We start from the raw sequence: 23,881 nt of genomic DNA on the forward strand, positions 1-23,881 counted from the left end.
ACGTCATTGTTTTCCTGTGTAAGCCACGAGCATTGACAGGAAGGTTTTGATGTGCAGGCGTACTGTAATGCTTTTACATACTGCATTTTCGGAATTTCCCACAATTACCCCATAACAATATCAATCACAGTTCTACCATTCATGGTTCCACCACTACTATCACCAGTGTCCCCAGCTAGTCATCCAGTCATGGTGATGAATGGTTCCACCACTACTATCACCAGTGTCCCCAGCTAGTCGTCCAGTCATGGTGTCCTCAGTCTAGATATAAAATAATTCAGCACATGAGCTCATTCATCATTCAGTGTATAGTGGTCTCAGATCTCTGGTACAGCTTGGTTTTCATTGTTGTTACCACTACAGTTTGGACACCTGAACCAGCCAGACAAATATGCAGTTTTGGCAATCTTCAAGTCACCCACTGGAAAAAGGAAAACACATACCCTGGAGACACTGGCACCTTCTCTGTAGTTCTTTACTATTTATATGCATATCATGATATTAATACCTCTGTTTAGATGATTTTATGTTAACTAAAGTTAGCTGGAAAAGAAAGCACAGAGATAGGCACTGACATACATGATGAGATGCTGTAGTAATACTGTATATACACTGACAGACATGATGAAATGCTGTAGTAATACGGTATATACACCTACAGACATAATGAGATGTTGTAGTAATACTGTATACAGTATACACTGACAGACATGATGAGATGTTGTAGTAATACTGTAAATACACTGATGGATATAATGAGATGCTATACTAATACTGTATATACACTGACAGACATGAGATGCTGTAGTAATAAATTATATACACTGACGGACATAATGAAATGCTGTAGTAATACAGTATATACACCTACAGACATAATGAGATGTTTCAGTAATACTGTATACAGTATACACTGACAGACATGATGAGATGTTGTAGTAATACTGTAAATACACTGATGGATATAATGAGATGCTGTACTAATACTGTATATGCACAGTGATACAGTATGTACACTGACAGACATGATGAGATATTATAGTAATACTGTATATGCACTGATAAACATGATGAGATGCTGTAGTAATACTGTATATTGTAAGCCCATGGCTGGTCAGGTAATGGAGGGGGTGTACATCTCACCCACACTACTCAGGTGGGTGAGATGAGAAAACTCCAGGAATGTTTGTTCTCAGCAGACAACTTTCGTCTGCTGAGCATTTTGGTAATGGTCAGTACTGGGCTGGATTTTTAGGAATGGCAGGTAGGATTGGTAGTGGGATCTGTCATTCCACCCCCCTCCAGTCCACACTTTGGGGATATTCCAGCAGCGACTCAGCTGCAGAGAGTCTCCTCGTCAAGGAGGCATAAGAAGTCAGCTCCAGCAGCAGACTTTGGGTAGAGCTTGGCTGGAGAGCTGACAGAGAGGTCATATTTGTGGAGCTGTGTTCTGAATGATTCTACTGGCTTTTGGATTTCTGTGATTCTAGTTGAGGTAACCTATTCTATGTTTAGTTACAGCCTAGCCGGGCAGGTATTTATTTTTATATTGTTTCCTTTGTTGCTGCACTCTTTTTTGAGTGAAAATAAACTCTACCTTTGTTTTGGACTAAAAAGAAATACTATATACAACTATAGACATGATGAGATACTGTAGTAACACTGTATATACACCTACAGACATGATGAGATGCTATAGTTATACTATACATATTCTGTCCCACAAAAAAACTACTATTCACTTGTGATATACATTGAAAATGGTAACTGAATACCAGACTGACAATCTTTAGTCTATTCCATGGGAAGTGTTTATATGGACTAATCTGTGGCCTATACCTGTTTTTCTAAACAGGGGAAAACTGTGTGGATATAAGAGATGTATGTCAGCAAAAGTTTAAAGGGGCTCTATCATTGGGAAAAGTCATTTTTAACTAATCACATCCTTGCATAGCTTTTAGAAAGGCTATTCCACACCTACCATTAGTATGTAAATTGCCTCAGTGGTTTCTGAATAAGTTCGTTTTTATTCATATGCTAATTAGACTGGTGCACGATGCATCGTGCACTCCTCTTCGCTATTGTTTCCTATGGGTGTATACAGCATATGGCTGTTGCTCCTGCTGCTGCCGCTACTGATGATGATCCTAGTTGCACTCACACATAGGAGGTAATAGCAGGGGCGAGTGCTGCTGCGAACTTCCTGTGCTGGCTGGAAGCTCATTAGCATATGAATAAAAATTGACTTATTAAAAAAACCACTGAGGCAATCTACTGTACATACTATAGATAGGTGTGAAATAGCATTTCTAAAGCCTATGCAAGTATGTGTTTAGTTAAAAATTACTTTTCCCAATGACAGAGCCCCTTTAAGTGTATGCATATTAGAAAATGTCCTATCCTCTGAATAAATATAAAGTGGACATCCCCTTCAAATAAGTAATGTTATCGTATCGTGTTCATTGTGCAAACTATGAGCGCTGCTGGTTAGACTGGTTAATGACACTTGTAAAGTCTTCTCCTTTTAGAAAGAGCTCAAATATAGAATAAAATATGACAGATTAAAAAGTGCTTATTCCTATGACTAATGGTGTCACATAATTGTTATATTGTTATATAATTGTTATATTGTGTAAGCCTCCAGCATTGACAGAAGGGTTTTCTTGCATATTTCTTAAATTCCTCAGATGCAGGAATGAGGCAGATGAGACGTTGCATTTTTTCAATTCCCACAATTGCCCTATAACAATGCCATAAACAGCCATGGCGCCCCCACTGGTAGTTGGTGTGGTCCGGCCAAATGTGGTGTCCATAGATAAAATCCCCTACTATCCAGTGATGTGGCTGGGGCTCCTTCTATAGGGTCCACACTTTATAGAGAGGACTAGGAGTTGTCTTTTCTCTTGTCTATAGCTTGATTTGGTGTCGTCGGTCGGTTTGTCTCTTTTTTTTCTACATGTAGTTATAAAAATTTGGAAATTTGAGGGTCACCAAAATCGACACATACAGCAAAAAATATGGCCCCGGATAGAATACTGATGTAAAGTACAATCTAACCAAGGTAGGCATCTGTATGACTCAGTTTACAACGCATTCTCCTATGTTTGAAGCCAAACATGTCTAATTTATTATAATCTCCTCTTTACTTAATCTCTGGATTTCCTCTCAATCTTAAATCTTTCCCCATATCCCACCTGATCCCCTCATTGTCTTTGACAGCTCAAAGTATTGCCAGTTGCTTCATAGGCAAAGCTAATTGAATGAAAAAGGAGATTTTATAGAAAAATGAAAAGACTGCTGGATTTTCCCTTGTGATTCTTCTTCACTCTGACAGTAGAGCTGCGAGACAAGTTTGACTGTAACAACTCTCAGAAGCCTAACGCAAGATTGATGTGTAAGGTCTCATTCACATTCATTTTATATGGATGGAAGCAGTCAAGGGGCAACCCCTTGCCTTCTCCTGTCTGTTCCCACCCACCTGGCAGTACATAGCCTAAGTAAGGCTTCATTCACATCTGCGTCAGTAATCCGTTCGAGGGAGTATGCATGGGGACCCCCCCAGAATGGACTACCGAACGCATTGGCAAGCGGTATGCAGTGAAAGCACACGGACCCATAGACAATAATGGGGTCCATGTGCTTTCCGCACAGTCTCCGCATGAGTCATATGGACAAGAAAGTAGATCGTAAACTACTTTTTTGTCCGCATGAACAGTGCGGAGACCGTGCGGAAAGCACACGGACCCCATTATAGTCTATGGGGTCCGTGAACGGGACTAATCGGGAGGGAGCCTCGGGATACAGACGCCGTGTCTGATTCAGCCGCAGAATCCGCGTCTAGAAGGGTCATCTCGCTACTAGCTAGCAGAAAAGAGAAGCGAGCAGCTTCTATCGAAGTCAATGGGAGCCAGTTTTAGCAGTGGATTTTAAGGCAGATTCCACGTCAAAATCCACTGCCAAAAACTCAGTGTGAACGAGCCCTTAGTCACCTGTCATAAGACAAAGCATTTAGCAAATACTACAGAAATAATAGGGATTAGAGATGAGCGAACACTGTTCGGATCAGCCGTTCCGAACAGCACGCTCCCATAGAAATGAATGGAAGCACCCGACACGGCGACCGGCGGCCGGCAAAGTGTACGTGCCAGGTGCTTCCATTCATTTCTATGGGAGTGTGCTGTTCGAAACGGCTGATCCGAACAGTGTTCGCTCATCTCTTATAGGGATCAGTTCACTCAATTCATTTAGGTCCCAAGACTTTGCAAATAAGATCCATGACAATGTGTTTTCACTGTATCTCCATTTTTCTATAAACAAACACAATCTCACAGACGGCTGTTACATTTTTCGTATTTGTTTGCATTGCAGTCATAGCAGCGCGCACCTGTGCACATATATATTACTATGGAGTTGTCTGATTCTTTTGTCTCTTACCTAAGTATATATAGAACATAGGTGCAGCAATATGTCCCTTTGTAAATAACTCGACATGTGTCATATCTTAGAGCTGCCAAAAAGATTTTCCTCCACTTCAGGTTGCGAGTAATTTATGACATGTCACCATTCAGTACTGCAAACCAAGCGATAGCTCAGTGTAGAAAATGTGTTGTTATACTTCATTGTATATACAGTATTGCTGTAACAATGACCTGTCATGATATAGTGGAACTTTCCTTGGATCACTTCTTACGCTGTCACTGCGCAATGTATATGTTTAGGCTACCATGGCTGCATGTAGGTGTTATGTGCATTGGAATTTTCGAGGTATGTTTGCAGATTGGGAAGTGGACATGATATTTAGAACATTGAAAGTTATTGAGCGCAGAACTGGGAAGAGTAAAAGCCAGACTCTTGATTTCCAGCCAAATAGGTTTCCTATGCACAGCTATCACAGCTGGTCAGAATAAAGCCTGCCATACACATCAGATGTTAGGCTGACATTGCTCCTCTGAAGCGATGGCTTGTACAGACGACTGTTCCAAACACACAACAAAGAATGTTTTGACGAATGGTTGTTCCAACCCATAGTGTTTCTAACTAGCCCATATTTTGAGAAATACATGCCCATAATACACAGATCACCCCCTGGTCTGTCAGTCTGGCCAATACACAAAGCATTCCAGGCAACAGATGGGTGAAAAAAAATCCAACACAACTAGACTCCTGTTTCGAAAAGCTAGCACCCATAGGAATGAATGGGTGCAACCGGCACGCAGGGGGCTAAGCGTCCGGCCGCTAGCAAAGTCTGCATGCTGGCCGCTTCCATTCATTCCTATGGGTGCGTGCTATTCGAAACAGCTGTTTCGAATAGTACTCGCTCATCTCTAAACACAACCCATTTGGCTGTTACCACTTTTACTTGACGGTTGGATGTATGGGATGAATGCTTGTGGGTTTATGCACAAACAGTTTGGCACTGAATGGTCAAAATCTGTCACTTCAGAAGTCTAAGGTTGAATGGGTGAGAAAGCTGTCCGGCCGTGAGTGGCGGTGAGTGTTTTATGCTCTCCGCCGCAAAATCGTTTTTTCATATCTGGACACAGTCGGACATGCAGTACTCTGTGTCCGGATTTAAAAAAAACGGTTTCGCGGCGGAGAGCATAAAACGCTCACCGCCACTCACGGCCGGACCCGGTCTGTGCTTTCCGTCTTCTTGCATGCAGAAGACGGAAACCACAGAACGGAGACCCGAACGCAGGTGTGAACCCAGCGTAAGGGAGATATTTAGGTTCAGTTTGGGACTGCCCTTGTTAGAGCGGGAGCTAATGGGGTTTGAGGGGCAGTCACCTAGGGTTATCTAGGGTATGTCGTATTACTGTTATCAACTATTGCAGCACCTCACCTCCCATCATTGCGGTAAGATCGAACCATTTCTTCTTTTTGGCTCAACACAATGCAGTATGTCATATGACCCACTACTGACAACGCAGTGATAACTGTATATGTTTTTGTATGTTGTTCCCAACTGAACCATAGGGATCTTGTGTAGGTTTTTACCTACTAGCAGTTTTGTCAATAGTTTATGTATGCTGACAGCATTTTTAAGGGGTTATAAATAAATGTTAAGTTTTAATGTTTTTGCATTCTCTGGTGTCTTCTGATATAGTGCCCTCTGTATAGGGATGTTGCTATCTCATACATTTGCTTGTGCTTTTTTGTGGTTTCCCTATAGATATAATAGAAACAAAAAGTCCGCAGACGAAACCTATGTGGACTTTCTGTGTAGGGGGCATTAGCCTAAAGGTCTTCTCGAGTATTAGAAAAAAGGGGGATCAGGTGTTTTTGTCTCTTATTTTTCTTTTTGAACCAGCGCCACTCTAGTCCATGTATTGTTTCTGGTATTGCCTCTTATTTCCATGGGTGAGAAGCAATACCATAAACAGCCTGTGGACAAGAGTGGCAGTGTTTAAAAAAAAAAAAAAAATCTGTCTTCTTTCTAATCTCGGACAATCCCTTTAAGCTCTTTCTTAAAATAAGCTTTACATGAAAATAAGAGGCCAGTATTACATGTTGCTAGGTCTGGAGCTCTTTTTTACTGTCTCTATGTAAATATCCACTGTTCAGTATTGTATACAGTGTTCACCTGTCATAGACCAGTGTATTTCCACAAGCTCTATGACAGTAAGTCACGGCATAGACTCCATAATTCCCACAAATAAGCATTTCTTGAATATTCCATCCCCCTTCCTTCTGTATACAGCAATCTGTTATCATGATCAGAAGCCATCATCGCCGTGACCTACTTGCGCATGTCAAGCCAGTGTGCGAAATGCCAGTCTGTACAGATAAGACGGGCTGTGCTTCCTGCTGATGAACCAGAGGCTTCCTCCTAGATGTGAATTACAATGTATGAATTTCTTATTTATGTTTTATTTCAGCTTTTTATATTTGTGTTTCTCAGCGAGGAAGAAACAATTGTATATTAAAGTCCTGCTGACTCCACATGCCTTCTGGAAATACAACACCATTAGTCGGAATGGCAGGATTTTGGAGACAAGGAACAGAAATGATCACAAGCGGTGCTATCAGCGTCACCCTAGGGTTAGGACATAGTGCGCCCAGTGCTGGTTTTTAGGAAGGAAACTGTAATTGATCACAGCGGAGATATGCCGGCCAAAAGGTTAATGACATTTTAACCCATAATAGGTTTAAATTCCCACTAACAGCCTACTAAAAGGTTAATTTTATTACAAGAGTTGCAATTAATTCAACTGGACACAGGCCCACACATCTGCGTTTGGTTTTACATTCAGGGAGTACGCATAGAAAAGTGGTTACCTAAGGAAACCCGAGGACCTCATAAACTATAATGGTGTCCGTGTGGTTTCTGCACGAAAAATGCAGAAAGAAAAGTCTTGCTTGCAGGTCTTCTCTCTCCACGTTTCGTGCGGAAACCACACGGACACCATTATAGTCTATGAGGTCCGCAGGTTTTTCAGGTAACTGCTTTTTTATGCATATAGGTTTCTGTTCAGGGGTTCCCAAGCGTACTCCCTGAACAGAAACCCAAACAAAGATGTGAACTGGGCCTCAGGTGGGAAAACTGCTGTACCCATTGACTGGCATTGCAGCTTTTTTGGTGCAGATTTGTTGCGTTTTTTTCAACCAAAGCCAAGAATGGTTGCAAAAGGAATGGGAATTATATAGGAAGTTCTTATACTTCTACCTTCTACTTAATCCACTCCTGGCTTTGGCTCAACCGCAACAAAATGTGCAACAAAAAAAGCTTTAGTTCTGTAACGTGGGGCTTTAGCCTAAAAGGTGGCTTACCTTCACTTGCAACTTTCTATTGTTCCAATATATAAAGCAAACATTACAAGTAGTTTTATTAATAAAAAAAAAATGTAATTTTGTGTTTGCTTCTCCTAAACAAACCTTAATGTTTTTATGGTTACAAGCTTCAAAACCGTTTACAGAATATTATTGCAGAATATGACTACACTAAGTTTGTAGTCGGTTACCATGGAAACACAAAGGTCTGCAAAGGAGCTGAAAACAGAAAAAAATGATAAAATAATTTTAATTGTGAAAATTAGCAAAATGTATTTTTTTCCTTTAAACCATTGGGTTTATTAAAAAAAAACGTGGGCCTTTCCTTTATGACAATATCCCAACCTAGCAGGGAGTGCAAAGAGGAATATTGTGTTATCTTCACTCCATTTCCATCCATTAATACAAGTGTCTTGATGTCCAATGAGCTGGTTTTATTTTTACAGATATTCTTGTCCCTAGCATCAGTGCAAATCTTGCACAGGTAGGGGAAGAGCACAGATCTGTTTGTGTGTATATATATATATATATATATATATATATATATATATATATATATATATATATATATATATATATATCATAGAAGTTGTGGATGTTCGTCTTTAGAAAACATACCCTAGCTGGTTTGGATGAAAATTCAGTTTTAATTTTAACAGCTAATAAGTCTGAGGAACGCATAAAAAAATTCTCTATATCTTTGCATTTTTTGTTTCTTGGTATAATTATATGACGCTGAAGACTCTTCATAGTAATCCTGAAAGTACCTTGTGTGCCTAATAGACTGTACGGCCTCTGTAATCACTTACACTTTACATTGTATCTGTCAAGTCATTACATCTCCCTGTGATTCTGTGATATGATTTTCTGGCATTTTCTACTTGTTCAAGCTCTGTAACAATGAATACATGTCTTATTCTATATAAAGCATTCAGTCAGAAGGTGAGAAGTAAGACTTATTTATAAGAACATCCAGGACAATGAGATATGTGTCTGCAGCTTTCAGAACACCCACAGCCTGATCTGGAAAATAAGACTGCAATCATTCTCAACAATCCCGTAGCTGGGTAGATTGAGGGGCACAGCGGGCAGAACTCTGGAAGTGGCTTTCCTGCAGGTCTTTGTCTTATACAATATACAAGTAAAATTATACTTTGTATTCTGCTCGACATGGCAGAGAATAAAACTGTTTCATACCCCGGAGGGACATTGTTTGTCCTGAATATCCATTATTATTAGAGATGAGCGAACAGTGTTCTATCGAACACATGTTCGATCGGATATCAGGGTGTTCGCCATGTTCGAATCGAATCGAACACCACGTGGTAAAGTGCGCCAAAATTCGATTCCCCTCCCACCTTCCCTGGCGCCTTTTTTGCACCAATAACAGCGCAGGGGAGGTGGGACAGGAACTACGACACTGGGGGCATTGAAAAAAATTGGAAAAAGTCATTGGCTGCCGAAATCAGGTGACCTCCATTTTAGACGAATAGTGGATTTCAAATCCGGGTCATATGAGAATGTGAACTTTGTGACTATGAGACAGGGATAGCTGTACAGGCAGGGATAGCTAGGGATAACCTTTATTTAGGGGGGAATGTTATTAAAAATAACTTTTTGGGGCTCTATCGGGTGTGTAATTGTGATTTTTGTGAGATAAACTTTTTCCCATAGGGATGCATTGGCCAGCGCTGATTGGCCGAATTCCGTACTCTGGCCAATCAGTGCTGGCCAATGCATTCTATTAGCTTGATGAAGCAGAGTGTGCACAAGGGTTCAAGCGCACCCTCGGCTCTGATGTAGCAGAGCCGAGGCTGCACAAGGGTTCAAGCGCACCCTCGGCTCTGATGTAGGAGAGCCGAGGGTGCACTTGAACCCTTGTGCACCCTCAGCTCTGCTACATCAGAGCCGAGGGTGCGCTTGAACCCTTGTGCACACTCTGCTTCATCAAGCTAATAGAATGCATTGGCCAGCGCTGATTGGCCAATGTATTCTATTAGCCTGATGAAGTAGAGCTGAATGTGTGTGCTAAGCACACACATTCAGCTCTACTTCATCGGGCTAATAGAATGCATTGGCCAGCGCTGATTGGCCAGAGTACGGAACTCGACCAATCAGCGCTGGCTCTGCTGGAGGAGGCGGAGTCTAACATCGCTCCACACCAGTCTCCATTCAGGTCCGACCTTAGACTCCGCCTCCTCCGGCAGAGCCAGCGCTGATTGGCCGAATTCCGTACTCTGGCCAATCAGCACTGGCTAATGCATTGTATTGGCTTGATGAAGCAGTGCTGAATGTGTGTGCTTAGCACACACATTCAGCTCTACTTCATCGGGCTAATAGAATGCATTGGCCAGCGCTGATTGGCCGAATTCCGTACTCTGGCCAATCAGCACTGGCTAATGCATTGTATTGGCTTGATGAAGCAGTGCTGAATGTGTGTGCTTAGCACACACATTCAGCTCTACTTCATTGGGCTAATAGAATGCATTGGCCAATCAGCGCTGGCCAATGCATTCTATTAGCGTGAACTGAGTTTGCACAGGGGTTCTAGTGCACCCTCGGCTCTGCTACATCAGATTGCTACATCTGATGTAGCAGTGCCGAGTGTGCATCAGATGTGTAGTTGAGCAAAACTGACTCAGCACTGCTAAGTCTGCATTCGCATAGGAATGCATTGGCCAGCCTTCGGCCAATCAGCGCTGGCTCTGCCGGAGGAGGCGGAGTCTAAGGTCGGACCTGAATGGAGACTGGTGTGGAGCTATCTTAGACTCCGCCTCCTCCAGCAGAGCCAGCGCTGATTGGTCGAGTTCCGTACTCTGGCCAATCAGCACTGGCCAATGCATTTCTATGGGGAAAAGTTAGCTTGCGAAAATCGCAAACTGACAGGGATTTCCATGAAATAAAGTGACTTTTATGCCCCCAGACATGCTTCCCCTGCTGTCCCAGTGTCATTCCAGGGTGTTGGTATCATTTCCTGGGGTGTCATAGTGGACTTGGTGACCCTCCAGACACGAATTTGGGTTTCCCCCTTAACGAGTTTATGTTCCCCATAGACTATAATGGGGTTCGAAACCCATTCGAACACTCGAACAGTGAGCGGCTGTTCGAATCGAATTTCGAACCTCGAACATTTTAGTGTTCGCTCATCTCTAATTATTATCAAAATTATGGAACCTTTGGCATTTATTATTGTGTTAAAATCAAAGGACTATAAAGACTAAATAATATAAAGTTATTTAAGATAGGACGTTATAAAATCCCAGAATCATGAGTAATGGTTGGATAGAGAGGATGCAATATATGGTGCTATGAAAGAGTTAAATTAGGAATACTTAAACACCCAACGGTGCGGTGACTTCATGTTCCCTGACAAAATAGACACCATTTAGAGGATAGAATTGAAGGAGATTAATGTGGCTCAGCGGTAAGGAGTTGGAAGAAACCGAAATTCTAATTTTACCAGCACAGCGTCCCTATAGGATATGCACACAGAGTCTGAAGTATAACTATATAAATAGAGATACAAGGCAATAGAAGTGCATCAGTAGGATCGGCGCTCTCATTCATTGCTAGATTTATCCAGGGATGTTATAAATGTTATAGAACTTCGACTGTTTTCTAGCCAAGATGAGATCTTGAATGTTTGACCATTTACTAATAGACAGTAAAAACTTAGTCTTCAAAGTAGATTCAGAAAATGTTATAGCTGTAACCCATGTCTAATACCTATCCCCATGAATGGTCCCTGTCCCAATTGTCTAGTACTTGTACCCATGTCCAATACCTATCCCCATGAATGGTCCCTGTCCCAATTGTCTAATACTTGTCCCCATGTCTAGTACTTGTACCCATGTCTAATACCTATCCCCATGAATAGTCCCTGTCCCAATTGTCTAGTACTTGTACCCATGTCTAGTACTTGTACCCATGTCTAGTACCTGTGCCCATGTCTAGTACTTGTGCCCATATTTATTACCTGTCTCCATGTCAAGTTCTTGTACCCATGTTTAGTACCTGTCCCCATGTCAAGTACCTGTCCCCATGTCAAGTACCTGTCCCCATGTCTAGTATCTGTCCCCATGTCTAGTATCTGTCCCCATGTCTAGTATCTGTACCCATGTCTAGTATCTGTCCCCATGTCTAGTATCTGTACCCATGTCTATTTACTCTTTCTGCAAAATTGTTCACAATACTATATACCTTCCAGGACATAACACTGTGATTTTGATGATGGTGTCACCAGAAGCCTTTTAAGTTGCAACAACTGCTGATAACACCGAAGAAGGTAATTGGGGAATGGTCACCTAACCATGAGAGAGGGGGCTATAGGTAGCAGATTAGGTGAGTGGCAGAGCAGGGAGGTACTCTGTTGAATTTAAGTTCACATGGTAGTTCTTAGACTTCAGGAGAGATCTCCTATTGCACAGCAACCCCTGCTAGAAAAAAGAAGTCGCACTGTGATCATGTTACTTATTGAAGAAAGTGAAAGCAGAATAAGGAAAGACACTGTGAGTAGACAACTGCTTACTACAGAGGGAAGTGTTCCTTTAAACATTATGCAATGAAAACGAAATTTAGTTTGGAGAGGGACAGGTGAATTCACATATATTACCGATTCCTTTCCATGAGGTGACTGATTGGTCTCAGTGGTCACATTAAGCTCAGAATATAAAACATGCCAACAATTAGCTGACAACCAACCTGATCACATTTCATCTGAGACTTCCTTCAGGCATATGTACATTAGGAGTATTCCTTGAAGTCTACTTGCCACTGTAGCTACACTGACCCTATAAATACCATTCGCATCTCCTCTCAGAATCCCAGCCATTGTACCCCTGAAAGTCTAGGCAATCTGGCCACAAATGATACCAAACAACCTCCCTACTGTAAGTGCTATCTAATTGAAGGGATTGCTTCCTCAATACAACCATCCAGGTCCTAACTGAATTCTAAGCGGTTTCTGCCTCAAAAACAGGGTCAAACTCTGCCCTGAGTCTGCTTCCCATGGTATTGAATGGAAGGCAGAGATCGGAGCAGGAAGCTGAAAAAATAAACATCCTGTACAGTGTTGCAGCCGCATTGGAAAGCTTAAGCCCTGCTTTGACTTTAGGCCGCAGGGAACTGGATAGCTGGAAAATGAAGAGGAATCTGAGGCAGAAGTCTTCCTTCATTTTTTGCTGTCTAAACAGGCCCTAAGGGAGCATTCACACAATGTTACGCTCCGCTCATTCTGAACGTAAAATTGGTTCAGAATGAGTGCGTAACAAGCAGCTCCCATTGATTTGAATGGGTGCTGGCGTACCGGCATACGCGCGCTACCCATTGAAATCAAGGGAAGGCTTTTTCCCTATTGCTTTCAATGTAATACGTCGGCACCCATTCAAATCAATGGGAGCTACTTGTTACGCGCTCATTCAGAACGAATTTTACGTTCAGAATGAACAGAGTGTAACATGGTGTGAATGCTCCCTAAGACTACAACACCCCAGGCTAAATGTGTAGCTGCTGATAACAGAGGTTGGGGCCCAAATAATGTATGTCCTCGCTGTGTGATCTGATGATGATCTCCATACCTATTTTCTGAAAAAGTGAAGAGCGGGGTACAGAAACAAGAAAGTGACACAAAATGGGCATGGAGTGAGGTAGATAACAAATTTCCCCGCTGTATCTTTATCCATGTTGGTGTCATGGCTCAGATTTTTGTTGTAAATAAAAAGCTATAAAGGAATGTAAGACCATATATCTTCTTTGTTATAAAGTGCGTGCTCTCAGCATTTTATAAGAGGCCAGAAAAGAGGAAGTTATCCAGGATGATGAATAGTAACAAATAAATTAGAACATAATTGTCAGAAACATCTCTGGCAAACATGAAGCCAAGCTGAAAATACGCACGACTGCCAAACTGGGACATGGTCTTGTATGGGGAATCTAGACGCTGATTGCAGTAATTGGCAGAGCGGACCACGGCACCCGGCTCCTTCCTTTGTCCTCAAGGACAAATTTTCTGTTCCATAAAAATGGAACATAATGTGTAAGACTTCAATGACCCTTTATGACGATGGTATGTTATAAATAATTTCAAGCACAATTGTTTTATGGAGGGATTTGCAAAGGTAAAGAGGAAGTTGCCTTGTATACAGGTATTAATTTGTTTTTGCACTTCTCGGTGTTTCTGTAATAGCCATGCAGGTAGTATCTGGTCACTGATAGTTAATTCACCTTTTACGGATCTTCTGGCTCCTGTGGTGCAGCCCATAACCCGCTATTACCAGTTGTTGATAATAAATGTTGATGACGTTGCATTTTGATCAGGTGACTGCTGCAGTCAACCGCAAAAGGAGTGAGTGAGAAGCCGAGAGAAAGAAATGTCCTGGAGCAGATACAGTAAGATGTTTAATCAAGGTTTACATAGTTTCTCTCACCAGAGTTTTAGTCACATCTATACATACTCCAGTACCTATTGCAGGTGTTAATCCCTTAGACCCCATGATCAATCATGACTGCGGCATCTATGGGGTTCACCTCTTACCTGATCTCTTTTCTTGGGAAATCTTCTTCATGGCTGATCTTCAGTTTGGACCTTTCACTTGAGAATTAACCTAATAACACCTTGAGCTATTAGGGGATGTGAGAACAGGTTGTATATTTGTAGTATACCGGACAAAAAAGATTTTTCCACCACCAGGAGCAGAACTGTAACAATGCAGTTACATGACAAGAATCTGCATAACTAATCATATGCATAGTTGTAAGAAAACTTTATGTATAAGATAGCCAAGATGATGTCTATATAATGATAGTAGTCTCAGGTTGGAAGCTGTAGTGGATGGTGAGCTATGGAGCCTGAAAGTCAAAAGGTCAAAACATTGTAACCCTTTTGCTAGTCACTGTATATTACCAACAATTCAGAGGAAATTATGCAAAATCTCATATTTCATAAATAATTATTTAAAGCCTTTCATATGAAGAGAAACTTCCCTTTTCTTAGTAAACTGGATCACGTGGTGTAGTAAAACTGAAAATTATAAAATGTACAATAAGGGTATGTCTGCAGTGAAAAATGAGCAACAAAATCTGCAACTGACCCTCACGTTGCTGCTGTGGATACATACGGTATCTATATCACTGCCAACCCCATAAATACCAGCCATAAGGAAGAAAACCAGTGCAAGAAACACTGCATATAGCCATATAGCCTATGAATAAAGGCTCTGGTCTACCTCATAGACACCGTATGTACAGATACATAAGAAGAGTTGAAGAAGGTGTGCACTTCCTGAGTGATCGGTGAGGTTTAACATAAGAGTTAAAGGGATTCTACCATTAAAACCCTTTTTTTTGTAGATAAGACGTCGGAATAGCCTTTAAAAAGGCTATTCGTCTCTTACCTTTAGATGTGATCTCTGCCGCGCCGTTCCTTAGAAATACTGTTTTTTACCGTTATGCAAATCAGCTCTCTCGCATCGATGGGGGGGGCCCCAGCGCTGGAAATGCGATGGGGGCGTCCGTCCCCAATGCTGCTCAAAAACAGGCTCCAGCGACGCCTCTATCTTCGGCTGGATCCTCCCCTTCTTTCTTCGGCGTCACCTCCGATGCCAGCGCAGTTGGCTCTGCCAGTGAGACACTAGTAGAGCCGACTGCGCATGCGCGCAATTGCGGCTTTGCAACTATGGCCGCAGGCATGCGCAGTCGGCCCTACTAGTGTCTCACTGGCAGAGCCAACTGCGCAGGTGTCGGAAGTGACGCCGAAGAAAGACGAAGAAAGAAGGGGAGGATCCAGCCGAAGATAGGGGCGTTGCTGGAGCGTGTTTTTTCAAGCAGCAGTGGGGACGCTCCCATCGCATTTCCAGCGCTGGGGCCCGCCCCCATCGCGGCGAGAGAACTAATTTGCATATTGGTAAAAACCAGTATTTCTAAGGAACGGCGTGGCGGAGATCATATCTAAACGTAAGAGACGAATAGCCTTTCTAAAGGCTATTCCGACGTCTTATCTACAAAAAAAAGGGTTTTAATGGTAGAATCCCTTTAATATGACTGGCAATGGCAGCTTACAGGGAGCCATGTCCTGTCACTGAAAGCTGAGCTAGAAAAAAGAAACCTATAGAGTTAGGATTCAGGGCACGGTCATTGATGGTTGATGATGACTTTTAGATGCAATGTAGGACCTCACTTTAATCGTGAACTGTATGCGGACCCATTTCTTTTAATGGGCACATCGAGAAATCATTTGTGAGAGGAGACATGCTCTATTTTGTCTGTTTTGTGGATCACGGAGCTCCATTTACTACCATTATATAGTATTACGGTGGATTTTAGAACTTTAACTTTGGCAGCCATGGGCTTTAACGCTTCTGATGCCCCAATCAAAGCTGACTAAGGAACCATTTTGCCAAAACATGCAAAACATTTTGGTGCTGTCTGTTTTAACAGAGGCATAGAAACTGTAATGTATAAGAAATTATTATAACCCCCCCCCGCCCCCGTAATTCACAGAATATAGAAGGGTTTAGAACCGCTCATGATTATAGCTAAGAACATACGTCCGCAAAATGCAGATGTGTGAAAGGCTTCGGTGACCACAGCTTTGGGTACAAATGGAATAAATGTTGATCTTATCCTTAATAATAGTATATTCATTCTAAACACGACCCCGTATAGGCCTGAGGTATATATGACAAGGCTAGCGTTACAGATTTGATGCTCTTTGTAATATAATGAGTTCATTATGCACATAAAAATAGATGACTATCTGCCATAGGCAAGAAGAACGCGGAGCTCAGAGAAGATGGAGAAAGTTATTGGACACATGGAATTTCCATAAATAACCTCGCCTGATAGTGCTTTTAGCTCATCACAGCTGTCTGGTTGGAGTTTGATCTGACAGTTCTCCAACACGCATGGCTAACACATCACGTTTAGTTTTCATATCACTTGTGTGGGTGCTGACATCTCAAGACTCACAAAACAATAGATAGCGGATTCTGAAAGACAGTAGAACAAAGAAAATCAGGTAGCCATGCCAGATCTGAGGGCTAAGCTGTCTTAGATCGTTGTCTCAGACATACCTACCCCACATGGGCTGCTTATCGCAATATTATTTGTAATATATAATCTTTGTTTAAAGGAGTTATACATTGCTGATCCAATAGGAGATGCTTTGCTGATAGGTGGGTCTAACCGCTAAGACGCACACCAATCCTGAGGCCAGGGGTGGGGTAAGTACCCCATTTGTGGATGTATTACACAGACACTCCTCATTTCCCTTTATTCATTTTGATGGGAGCGTCATAGGTACTTTGGATATCTCCAGTGCTCCCATTGAAATGAATGAAGCAGGGGAGCATCTGTGTCCACCACCACTACATTCACAATGGTGGTAAAACACCCTGTGTTTTCAGGATTGGTGGACATCTCAACAGTCAGACTCCCAAGGATCAGCAATTTATACTCTATCCTGTGTATATGGGATAAATACATTTCATTCCATAGCTCCTATAAGAACAGCTTCTTATTGAAGTCTGTGGGACAGTGCTGCAGTACTTATACATCCCGCTACATTTTGTACGGTGAATGAACAGTGCGGCTAGCTATATGTAAGTATTACTGAGCGCGCTGCCTCGGTACAGGTGATCTGTGGTGGTCCCATTTGTCACACCCCCACATATCTAATATTGATGGCGTATTCTAAGAATAAGCTATCAATTCTAGATACTGGTTAACCCCTTTACCTCATGAGTGCAGCAACACATAGAAAATGTCAACACATGGCTCAATGGTTTACCAGGTGCTCTCCAGAAGGTCCTTCTCTTGGCCTTTGGTTACGTGGAGGACCAATAGACTCAGATATTCAATTCCTCCATTGTTTTCCATTGACCTCACTTACAATGTGTTATGTATAATACTAGTGTTTTCTTATATTCTAAAGAGGCCTTTTCCCCTCTACAGGCCTTAGAGCCCAACAGTGATCACTACTTCTGCACCCCTTATAACTACACCATTGCTCTCAAGGTTCCCTTTTACAGTCCTTAGTGCTGCACAGATGTGTCAAGTGGTTTAATGCAACATTCCCTTATGCCCTGTGAATTTTCCTTCATAGACACTATTATATTACTTTTCATATTCCCGAAGGTGGATATGGGTCTCCGTACCTTCCTGGTCCTTCTGCAATTTCACAAACTACACTCTTCCCAGCAGCAGTCACAGTGTTCCCCATAATACTGTAGCAATCAATCTGTAGCTTCCCGCATATAACTTCATCCTCCTGTATCAAAATAAGGACGTATTCCCTGTGATTGTGATCCGCATGGATTGCTTTGCATGCTTTGTCATACCTGGGCCCGTACAGATGTGATAAAGGCGCTAGTGATTGGCTTTTACTAGAGTCCCCACCTAAAGAATTTAGGTAAGCAACTATAAGGTATGGGCCGAGAGTAATTTATTACATAATTACAGAGCAATTACAGAGATTTCGATACCATTAATATATGGTGATCCAGTGTCACATCAGTACTGGTCCAGTCAATAGGAATGGGGCAAGGCAAGCTTAGGTCAATAGCAGGATCAGGAACCTCAGCTTCACAAATGTCACAACAGAAGTAACCCTTATACTGATGTGTTGCCTTGAGTTAGTGTATATAGTGAAAAGGAAATAGTCTTCCTAGACCGCTACCAACTAGTCCTGGGAACCAATAAAACTGGTCAGACGTTGAGGTGGCCAACCATAACATCGAAGACACCAAATGGGCAGAAAAGACTGTGATAGTCTGAGAACATGAAGATGTATGGAGGCTGACTGTTATATTTTTATGTGGATATCTATAATACCTTACTATGTTGACAACGGTTTTGTCACATTCCCTTGTGTACTGAAGTTAGACAGAACTGACATTTTATTCTGCATTATAACTCACAATGAGATTCGTGGTTACACATCAGTTTTTCAGCTACATGATAACTAATCCCACATGTTACAACCACATATTATAGTCAGTTATTAAAGATTATGCCTCGGGATCACATTGGGGTCCTTTAGATCTGCCAGAGAAATGACCATCATATATACAGGATAAGGACATGGCCACTTTTTGTGGCATTGTATTATTTGTTGTTATCATGTCATACATAATTCATATCATCAATAATATCTAAGAGATTATTTCTGATGTGACGTTTGGATCCCATTATAGGTCAGGGGGTTAGATCCACTCGAAAATTTCTGGTGACTCAACCCAACCCTATGGCCATCATAATCCAGAATTAAGGTCAGTTATTGCTTTAGATTGTCTGATTTTACCAGGAATTTTTCCAAACCTTAAATGGGTGCTGTTATATGAGCAATTGTAAGAAAATCTGTTAAATATTGTATCAGTTTTCCAGCCTCTCCAACCTCTGCTTTCCCGACTTGGAAAATGTCTGCTATGGTCATCTTTTGATGGACTGTTGGACACAAGAGTCAGATTACATGTCAATAGACATCTATGAGGGGGGTGAGCACAAGAAACGAGAGATGGAGGCAGAGAAACGCTTAGTCTGATGCTGGAACTAAATAGAAGCTTTCTATCGCAGTCAAAGTACCTTATTCCCATCAGTATAGATTAGTACTTCTCTATATACTGTATCCCCTGCATGGTCTTGAGACTGTTTCTGAGTTAGAGAGTCAGTTAAGGAGCAGATTCTCCTTTACTTACTGTGTGCGGTGTATGGCAACTAGTACCCCACACCAGTTCAGAGAGAAATGTAAGCTACAAATAGAGAAAGCATAGAGGAAAACTGCTAAAAAAAATGCTCATTCTAATTCATGTAATGATCACAATTCGTGTTAGTCCTCAGGTATACAGACAACAGCTTATCCTGAAAAGTCAGATGAAAAAGGTATGCTTTAAGATCTGTAGGTGTTATCGGTTTCATGCCCACTGAACACTTTCTAGCTTCATATGACATCTCCAAAGCCGTGTTACTCAGTACAGGTTTTATTTGTAGTCAGACACATTCCATAAACACTGTTACTCTAGGTTCACATCTTTGTTCTGCTTAAGGAACCGAAAAATGGAAACACAATTTGCTTAAAGGGGTTGTCCCGTCACAAGGATCCTATCTATACTGCTTGATAATGTGAATGTAAGACTTTTCCTAAATACATTGCTTCAGCAAAACTGCTTTGTTTGTCCACTATCTTACTTTATTCATTTTTTGAGACACATCCCTTGACTTATCTGGTCATAAGTCAAGTGATGTATCAGCTGCTCTGAGGGGGGAGGGAGGAGAGGCTAAGTGCACGGGAGCGAGCCTGGAGGGGGGGGGGTTAGACGCCAGCACAGATGCCAGCAACATCGCTATGCTTCTGGGGGGGGGGGGGGCGGAGGAGCAGAATAACAGCATCGCTTCTGCCGCTGCTAGCTTCATGCAGGGCAGAAGCATAGCGATGTTGCTGGCATCTGTGCCGGCGTCTGTGCATCTGTGGCGGCGTCTGTGCAGGCGTCTACACAACCCCGGCATCCGCCTCTCTATTACAGCGGATGCCGGGTTTGAATTCACATATGTAAAGCCAAGCGGCGAGATGCCGCTGGCCCTGCGTGCACACTCATAGACCAGTTCAGCCTTCACAATGCGAATACAGACCCGGCATCCGCTGTAATAGAGAGAGGCGGATGTCGGGTCTATATTCGCATTGTGAAGGCTAGACTGGTCTATGAGCGTGCACGCAGGGCCGGCGGCATCTCGCCGCTTTGCTTTGCATATGTGACCCCGCCCACCAATGATGCAACAAAGCCGGAAGACAGAAGATTTTACAGCAACGAAGACTGGTGAGTATGCGACGTGGGAATACCCCTTTAAAAAGTGGTTCCTTACAGAAACCCACAGACCCTATAGACTGTAACGGGGTTCACTGAGTTTCTGTCCGAAAAATGCAATGAGACTTTTCTTTCTGTATTTTTCAAGCAGAATAGGGAACGGAATCCCCGAATAGAAACCGAACACAGGTGTAAACCTTGCCTTAGGCTAAGACCCAATGTAGCGAATAGCAACTAATAAACGCTGCCGAAAAAACTAAGGGAAAATGCGTTGTGTTAATTCCACATCATTTCTCATTGAGTTTTTCAGCTATTTTTCTTCCCCTATTCAAATATATATATATATATATATATATATATATATATATACGCCTGCAATTCCGCAGCTAAAATTAACATGCTGCATTTGCCAAAAACGCGACACAGCTTTTCCGCAGCTTTCCTCCACAATGTATGTATGAGATTACTGAAATCTCATTCACTTTGCTCTTAGTTTAAGGCTACTATTGTAAAAGGAAACGTCTCCCTATAACACTCACCATAGATATGAGATATTATTCTATATGAGTCTACATCATTGCAATAGAAAACAATACGTAATATTTGTGGCAGCAATTTTTATTAAGGTATTAAAAATACATTTATAATCTCCTCTTTATGTTAAGTTTGGAACTTAAGACTGTGCAAAGTAAGCGCCAATAAAACTTTTATATATATATATATATATCTATAGTTAAAATATTTACACTAATAATAAAATCATTATTTTCCTTAGGCGACACGTAGACACAAGTTCACATTAAATCATACATAGCAGTGTATGTACTTCAAGTTTTATCTCTTAAGACATAATTTTAGAAAATTCTTATGGGCAAAGAAAACCAGCACCCCCAGCCTCACCGCCTACCATATTAGTGCAGCATTATTCGTTAAGAAAATCAGTAGAAGCTATGCTTGGTTAAGCTGTAAGCAACATCTCACATTATAAATGATTTGCCTATGTCTGTCGACTTTCACATTTCATTAATCAGATCCTAATACTCGCAAGGGATTAGAGACAGAGCATAGAGAAAGAACTGCTACCAGTGTGCACACGGCCAGAGATAATTAAACAAATCTGATCTCAGCACAGATGGGTTAATAAATCCCTGGATCTAACGTTTCGGGCCCTTCAGTGTTGGAATGAGGCTCTAACTTCTCGGCCCTTCAATGGCTGGGGTGGGCGGTAGTTGTCCACCATGTGGCAGGCGTTCTCGTTCTCGACATTGAAGTAAAGGCTTCGCAGCTTGGCCAGCTGGAATAAACACAATGGATCTTGTCAGGTTTTTGGAAAAAAATTAAAGCGTAGAATAGATTTTAAATAAAATATATATCATTATTTGTCATGTAACCACTTAGGAGTTCCAAATGTAAAAGTAACAATTTCAACACTAAGTAGTATTAAAGGGAACCTGTGGCATGGAAAATGTGGAGGCAGAATGTTGAAATGTTTGCACTTTATATGTTGAGAAGTCCAAGAGGCGGAGCTACTAGTGACTGACAGCCTCTCCTCTACGACTGATAGCTGTCAATCATGGATAGCTCCGCCTCCTAGACTTCTCAGCATAGAAAGAACAAAAATTTCAATGGTTATGCTGAATTTTTCCCCACAAACCTATATATCAATCAACTCAGCTCCTCCTGCTCTATAACATGCTGCCTAAACACTAGACCTTTTCCATGTAATAGGTTCCCTTTAGTAAATGTGAGGAAGGTATGTATACTCATTTTCTTGCCACACCCTGTTACATTTCAAACCACCTAAACCTATTTTAGGCTAAGGCCCCACGGGAACGCATCGCGGTTCTTCCCGCAGCACTTTGAACAGAAAGTTCACAGAGTTTTCCTCTGCGGTCTTTCTGTTACAATTATATCTACGGGAAAGCCGCCGGCGTTTCCGTAGATATAATTGACATGTTGCGATTTTCAAAACCGCAACGGTTTTGGAAACCGCAGCGTGCCCGCGCTACGATTTTTTCCGCAAAGTGAGGATGGAATTCACACGAATCCCATTCACTTTGCAAGTACTGTAAAACGCTGCATTTCCAGCCCGTGGGGCCCCGGCCTTATTGACACAAATTTTGCCAGAATTCTGATGCAATTTGATTAGTAAATCTCCCTCATTTTTGGAATTGTTACAATGCATGCTTGTTTAGAAGCCTTAGCAAAGAACATTGTATAGCCCCGGCTGCGGACATTTTCCTCCCATGGTATATTATATGTATTATATGTATCCACATTGTGCAGCAGTTATGCAAATGGATGTATTACACATGTATGTTGTCATTCACAAATCCCCCAGTTCATTAACAACCTTGGGCTATGAATATTTTATAAATGCTAAATATTTTTTTTCATTTTCTTCCATAGTTTGTGCCATACGGTACATACTAATTTCCCATATAGTTTGCTGCATAGGCAGCAATAACACTGGAGCAGACCTGAATATTAAGGACGTACAGGATCGCGTGCTCTGGAGAATGTCATATTTAAGTTAACTGAGAAAACATGGGCAGAAGAAACATATATCACTGAGCCGGGTGTTACGTGTCCTGTTACTATGAGATAAGGGAGGCTCCCCATGATGAAAATGGAAAGTCATGAGAGACGTCAAAATCTTAAGTTGCAAACACTTAGTTCGCTGCGTCAAAGTCCTTATCACTGGCTAAAATATTTTTCTTCGACACTGCTCATCTCCTGCCATACAGCTGATATCTTAATATATAGCGTTATCCTGGAAAGAGGCGACGATGAGGGAATTAATACAAACTGGGCTATATTCAGGCTATTGCCTTATTGCACTTTTTTCAATGCAGTAACTTAAAGGGGTTTTGACATTGCAGGCACTAGGGGTTAAGTCTCAGATCACTGGGGGGTCTGACTGCTGGAATCACCAAAATCCAGAGAATAGGGGCCCAATGTCACCCTGAATCCTCCATATATGTTAGTGAGCTTGCATACACTCAATGGGGCTTCAGGAGACTGCAGTCCTGGCAGCCCCATTTAAGTGAATGGACAGAGGACCATACAAGCACACTGGTGCTTCATTTGCAAGAAGGCTTTAGGGGGATTGCTGGGACCCTGAGCAATCTGACACTCATAGGATAGGGGATAAGTGTCTGTAAATTTAGGTGCAGGACAGCAAAGAGGCCAATGTCTGAGCAACAAAGCACGTTTGACTCTCAGCTATATCCTTTCATTTCTGTGATGTCCCCTAGCCATTAGGAAGTTGCATGGACTTGTGAAGTCCCATAGCTGAGACCTCATGTCACAACAGG

General features: G+C 41.9%; 1 protein-coding gene across 3 annotated transcripts in view; it reads right to left on the reverse strand.

Moving 5' to 3' along the window:
* Positions 1-21,187: 21,187 nt before the first annotated feature.
* LOC142200192 (carbonic anhydrase 2-like) overlaps positions 21,188-23,881 on the reverse strand; it is a 39,771-nt gene continuing 37,077 nt past the window's right edge. For all 3 annotated transcript variants that reach the window (XM_075270359.1, XM_075270360.1, XM_075270358.1), the window contains one exon: positions 21,188-21,858. In XM_075270359.1, coding sequence (XP_075126460.1) covers positions 21,736-21,858 — 123 coding nt within the window. In that variant the 3' untranslated portion in view covers positions 21,188-21,735. The remainder of the gene's footprint in view (positions 21,859-23,881) is intronic.

Source organism: Leptodactylus fuscus, chromosome 4 (assembly GCF_031893055.1).
Source record: "Leptodactylus fuscus isolate aLepFus1 chromosome 4, aLepFus1.hap2, whole genome shotgun sequence".
NCBI classification, from domain to species: domain Eukaryota; kingdom Metazoa; phylum Chordata; class Amphibia; order Anura; family Leptodactylidae; genus Leptodactylus; species Leptodactylus fuscus.